Source organism: Arachis ipaensis, chromosome B02 (genome assembly GCF_000816755.2).
Source record: "Arachis ipaensis cultivar K30076 chromosome B02, Araip1.1, whole genome shotgun sequence".
Taxonomy (NCBI): Eukaryota; Viridiplantae; Streptophyta; class Magnoliopsida; order Fabales; family Fabaceae; genus Arachis; species Arachis ipaensis.
Window position 1 is genome coordinate 96,037,503 of NC_029786.2, and position 5,962 is coordinate 96,043,464.

General features: G+C 33.4%; 1 protein-coding gene across 6 annotated transcripts in view; it reads right to left on the reverse strand.

Annotated features, from left to right (window-relative positions):
• Positions 1 to 5,962, reverse strand: part of LOC107625837 (autophagy-related protein 3) — a 10,081-nt gene that overhangs the window by 1,145 nt on the left and 2,974 nt on the right. Inside the window, exons 2-11 of one of the 6 annotated variants that reach the window (XM_016328564.2) lie at positions 5,243 to 5,414; positions 4,787 to 4,857; positions 4,461 to 4,577; positions 3,297 to 3,460; positions 2,807 to 2,880; positions 2,458 to 2,509; positions 2,148 to 2,213; positions 1,797 to 1,924; positions 1,076 to 1,180; positions 718 to 988 (exon numbers count right to left, since the gene is read on the reverse strand). In XM_016328564.2, coding sequence (XP_016184050.1) covers positions 1,081 to 1,180; positions 1,797 to 1,924; positions 2,148 to 2,213; positions 2,458 to 2,509; positions 2,807 to 2,880; positions 3,297 to 3,460; positions 4,461 to 4,577; positions 4,787 to 4,857; positions 5,243 to 5,403 — 933 coding nt within the window. In that variant the 5' untranslated portion in view covers positions 5,404 to 5,414 and the 3' untranslated portion in view covers positions 718 to 988; positions 1,076 to 1,080. Of the gene's footprint in view, positions 1 to 717; positions 992 to 1,075; positions 1,181 to 1,754; positions 1,925 to 2,147; positions 2,214 to 2,457; positions 2,510 to 2,806; positions 2,881 to 3,296; positions 3,461 to 4,460; positions 4,578 to 4,786; positions 4,858 to 4,996; positions 5,016 to 5,242; positions 5,456 to 5,962 lie in introns of those variants that run through there. The other 5 variants (XM_021116232.1, XM_021116235.1, XM_016328563.2 and 2 more) reach the window with 5 other exon arrangements.

The following is a 5,962-nucleotide window of genomic DNA, read 5'->3' on the forward strand; positions in this document are numbered from 1 at the left end:
ACCTAAACAATTCTTTAATAATAGTTGTTATTTATGGCATATTTTTTGGTAAGGGATATTAGCAATTTCTACAGAATTTAATTTTGATTTAGTGTGAGTATAAGATAATTTTATTTTTATTTTTTACATGTACATTCAATTACGTAACGTTAGTAAATATAACAACCTTTTACATTATCCGCGTAAATGATTTAAAAATACTAATGTAATTAGATGACAGTATAAAGTGTAAAACTTAGTATAAAACTTTTTACACTGTAAGTGCATCAAAATTAAACTCTAAAATTCGTTAGTCCTATATTTGAAGATGATCTTTCACATAACTCAACTTGAATGTCATATAACTATCAAGCTATAAGTCCAAATCTAATCAACATTTCACTACAAAAACGTACATAATAGCTTAACAAGCTCAACATTAAAGAGGTAACTCGCTTTTAAAAACCATGTAAAGTGACACATTTTGATCTTCATTTAACACTCAATTTCCTATGCATAAAGTGCACAAGCAACTAAGCAAAATCATCTACAAGTTTCGCCGCACATTTTAAGTGTGATTTACACACAAGTAAGTAGTGACTTCTATTTGATTATCATTCTCTCTAAGTTAGTTTTTGTTGAAAAATCTCAATTCTTCTATTACTGTCAACTCAAGTGGTCCTAATTGTAACTCTTGTTATCTTAATGAAATCTATGATTTTTTTAAAATAGAAGTTAGGGGAAACGTAAAGATAAGCATTTGCTGCTATATATTTCATTATAGAGTGACATAGAGTTAGCTATATATGTACAAAGACAGTAACCAAACCACACTAACGTGGCTGTAATTTACATGACATGTACACTTGGCAACAACAGCAAGGTTTATTCGCAATTTGAATACATGCGCAACAAACCAACAAAACAAGATAAAAGGACGGAGTGTTTATGCATCGGATCCAATGGGAAATCAACAATGGAGTATGTTCCCCAGTTATACTTGAATATGCTGCTACCATTTGAAAAAAAAAAAATATAAGAATGAAAGAAAAAAACCATGGTATGATACTAAGGAAAATAAATAAAAATCACTTACCTTAGTCAGTTGTTGCTGGAGCTACCAAGATCAAAGTCCATTGTGTAATCATACTCAATAGTTGGAATTACAGAGGCCATAAACTTCAAGAATAAGAACAGGTACCTACACAAATACATTACTTATATTTAGTTATGCCACTCCAAGGAATAAAATGTGATTATACTAAGTCAGGCATTGCTAAGAGGGACCAAATCCAGAAGCGCCGTACCAAGTTCCAGTTGAAAGCTTACATAACTCACGAATTTGAATAAAAACAAGTCATTATTTATAGGAATTCAAATCGTACGGAGTGGTTGAAGTAAAATAAACAAGCATAAACATACATGTTAGAATTCAATATGGCATCTCAAGCATATACAGTTGCCCCTCTCTCGAGGAACATAATATAATTAACCACGGAAACTAAGAAAGGGATGAATGACTATTGAACAAAAAACAGATGCATGCTTGACTATATGCTACAAACAATCTTTAGGCAGATTGCATAATCAAATATTCCATCACCTGAAAGCCAGTAATTACATAAACAATAAATAAAAAATTGTGAAGCTAATGAGAAAACAATATTTGTATGGATGTTGTAAACAATTACAGACAATGTTGATTTAGATTTATTAAAAGAAAAATCCAATTTATATCACCATGTGGAAGATTTTATGAAAGTAATAATAATTACGTTTCTATGAAAGTAATAATATCTTGGACAGAAAGGGTTTACTTGTCAACTTCTGGCTCAACCCCACGTGACATCAAAACATCAATGATTTTCTTCATCACTGCTCCATGTCGACATGGATGAATAGATGCATGCTTACCAGGCAAGTGAGGGTGGTCCTCAATTGTTACCTGTAAATATTTCATGTTAGAACAATAACGTATTAACATAAGTTTAGCAAACTATAAATTGATAAATAGCGGGGTTAAAAACATAGGAAGTATTAAGCTTAATAATTTTACCCTTTAAGCATGTAACTATGATCTATACCTCAAAATGATTCATCCAACAATAAACATCGTATTGAATTCTGATAAAATATCTTTCACATAAACAATTCATGTCATATCTCACCGTTTTGCGAGCATGGTCCTGACTAACATCTTCAAGGACAAGTTCTTGTTGCAAAAGCATCCTTGACTGCAAGATGGAAAGATGAGATCATAAACCAGTAAACTAAGTTTCCAAGGTATAAAAATGAAAAAAGAATAAGGAACTGTTATCAACCCACCCACTAAGCCCCAGTTCGGGATATTCACATCATTTATATCCACTACTTAAAATAAGCAAACATTAGTTGTCCTAGTAGGTTCATCGTAGGCTTATAGACCGACAAAAGTGAATGAATATATATATTTAAAAAAAGATCTTGTGGAAAACAAACCTCATCATACCCGGTAAGCCATACTCGAGGTGTTTGATAATATTTATCATACCTGCAAACAAGTCAAATAGAACTATTCAAATTATTGTCTAAAGACCGTTTGTTTCAAATACAAAATAAGTAGTCCTTTCTATTTGACAGAAAGAACAAGATACAACAAAAAAAATAGGAGAAGTACAAATATGTCAGGAATAAATATCCTCCAACAGTTTGTTCAGGAAAATCTTAGCACTTGTGTGATATGTCAGAAAAAGATACACAGTCTTCTCTGATATCACAAGTAGCAGTTTGTTCAGGAACAAAATGGCAATCAAGAAAAGTTACACTGCAAGTTTGAAACTCATCTTACGTGATACTGATGTCGTAAGTTCGGGTTCGTAGAATATTATCATCATCAGGTTCATGAGCCACTAGATATGTAGACTGAAGAGTAAACAATGACAAAATCACATTTCTTAAATCAGTACTAAACAAGTAAACAATGAAAGTATAGTTAATAAAAAATAAGTAAACTAGTGGAAAATTATTTAAAATAATATATTACTATTATAAATTATGCAAATAAAAAATAAAAAGTATTAAAATGAAAAATTGAGTTAAAGCTCACATTCAGGTTGTAATTGCCTACAGCCTACCTATCATTTTAATTCCAACAAATATTGCAAGGACAGACCAGCTTGAAAAGACTCTTACAACAAGCATAGTATGAGAATACAGCAGTCGATACATATTTCTGTTCTCTTTCATGTGATTCAATAAAACTTCACTTTTCAGTCCAAATACAGATGTATAACAGTTAGGAAACAACAATCTAGCCTAGAAAGTGATACCCAACTTACAGGATCTGTAACAATGTTATCAGTTTCTTCAAACTCAGCCATATCCGGAATATCGTCTTCCTCATCACCTCCCATGTAGGATGAAATTTGCTTAACAGGTTCCTTTTTGCTGATTTCTAGGCTTTCCATGGAAGGTAAATCCTCTTCCTCGTCGGATTTGGTTTCTTGAAAAAAATAAATAAAAAGTAATAAAGGTGTAAGGTATGAGCATCAGAGAATGGGATTAGAACCAAATCACAATATACTGATATAGAATAGAAGCTCTTGTTTTGTTACTCCCACAAGTTTGGGAGTTATGCTAGTCCTGTATAAAAATGTATTATAAACAGATGCATAACTCATGCTCACAACCATAGGACGGATTTTATTTCAATTTCAGTGGTAATTATTTCAATTCTGGTTAGTAGCTTGAAAATTTATTTGAAATTTTGGAGATTTCAATATTTTGCAGAAAAATCCTTAGGTCTTTGTAGGTTGGAGGTGAGCTAGCTACACTGGACTCAAGGGAAAAAAAGTTACCTGTCTACCAGGACATTTGCTGGTATGCCACTCACAAGTGGGAAGAACTTAATTCAAGTATGGAAAGCCCGTCAAGGTTTTTTTTTTTTTAATTGTGGTTGTGGTGGGTGGGAGGAAGGGGAGCAGTTCCAAGGTAGAAAACAGATTATTAAAGGATTTGATTGGCCAACCCAATATGCTTATGTGAGTATGTCAATGGAGCAACTTGATCATTCATTCTCTTTTTCGTCAAAAGGAGGAGCAAAATTGGGGAATTTAACGAAACACAGAAACGACATCTGGTCACAACAATGAGCACAGATCGAAACATAGATGACGAGGGTGGAAAAAATTGGTAAGAGTTTGTTTTAGGAAAAGAAAGGTGGAATTTTATGATTAGATGGGGGTTGTGGCACACCCAGAAGCTCGACATGAGAGTCTGACGTTGACAGCGATCTGCAATGTTGTTGCCTCACCGCTTGCATTTAATGAACATAATACTAACTAACTTTGGATAAAGCCTATATTTGTAAAAAGCCAATACTACAAAACCATTGTTGCACTAAGATTGTGGGGGTTATTTTAAGTAGTGGACTAACCTAACCCCAAGCTTGTGTAAGGCAATTTAACACAACCCTAGAATAATGCCTCCAGCAACATACATACCTTTAGGTTTTCCATGAGTTGCTAGCCATCCATCATTTTCTTCATCATCAAGTAGAACTTCTCCTCCAGCCGCTTCATATTCTTCTTCTACAGATACAGCTCTCCGCAAACACGGCACTGTCAAGTGTTAAGCAACTTCATAAACCAGCATTAATGAGGACAGCCATAGATAACAAATTCAGGAGAAACCTCAGGGAAATTCAGGTATTATAACTTTCTAGCTTTAAGGACAGAAAGAGCAACTTAATACAATTCAAACTAGACTGAAGATAACAAGTACAAAGAAGATGTATGACATACAAATACATCCCAAGCTCGACTCTTACCATTCCTAGTAATTAATAATTGTTTATCCGCTGGCAAATATGGCTTCCTTTTGCTTGGCTCACCTGATTCCCTATTATGCAATGGGAAAACAGAACATTAACAATTAATAAGGGCACAAAAAGAATGACCTCTTAATTTTGAGCTTTAGCAATTGCCATAACACAAATGAATGAAAATTTCCAATGCTTGCTATTAGTTAATATACGTACATGATTCAAATCATCCCAGAAAGTCCCATATGACCCCAAACCCTTTGTTACAGGGACCGAAGCTATATAACTTGATTGAAACCCTTCTGAGAAGTAAAATTTTGAGGCTTGAAAGCAGATTTAAAAAATATATATATTTTGGAAATAACGAATAGCCATTAGAGGAACAGAAACATCGTGTAACAGGGAGCCTACTTAAGAAAGATGAAATCTTTGAGATGGAAAAAAAAAGGGGGGGAAATTTACCAGGACCAAGTGGGGCATTTGGCAACGAGATTGTCGCCGGCAGTGACGAACTCAGAGACACTGAGAACTCCTTTCTCTTTGAAGGCTGAGACGGTTCGAGCGCTCGTGATCCTCTCTACTGTGCCCTTGAAAGCTTCGTGAATCTTCTGAGACAGAACCATCCTCTTCTCTTCTGAAGAAGTTGAATGCAGAAATGCAGACTCAGATTGCAAACTACAGAGGAGGAAGATGAATTGGATTATACAAATGAGAGAAAAAGTTTTGGACTTCCTCTCTCGTTTTTTTTCTTTTTTTTTCCTTTTTCGTTTTTTGCTTGTAAACACGGTCACCTTGTCTATAAAAACAATAACTATTGGGGTTTGTGGATTTGCATTACTTGGTTTTTCACATTTTTAAACTAAAATAAATACTTAATTATTCCTTTCTCTAAATCAATGTTTTCATATGTTTTTTCTAAATTATTACTTTATTAGTAAATAAAGCGAACGTAAGTTTTTTCCAACTGAGAGTGAGCTTTTTTTTGAAAGATTACGAGTAAATTGCAGTGATAATTTTATTTTACCCAAATCACACATTTTCACATGTTTTATTCATATTATTATGTGTAAATCATCACTTTAACATTAAGGCTTAATGCAGAGGGAAACAAGTCCAGATTTAAACTCCAATTTTTATCTTTTGTATAAATACATATTAATATGAAATTAATAATTTAATTAG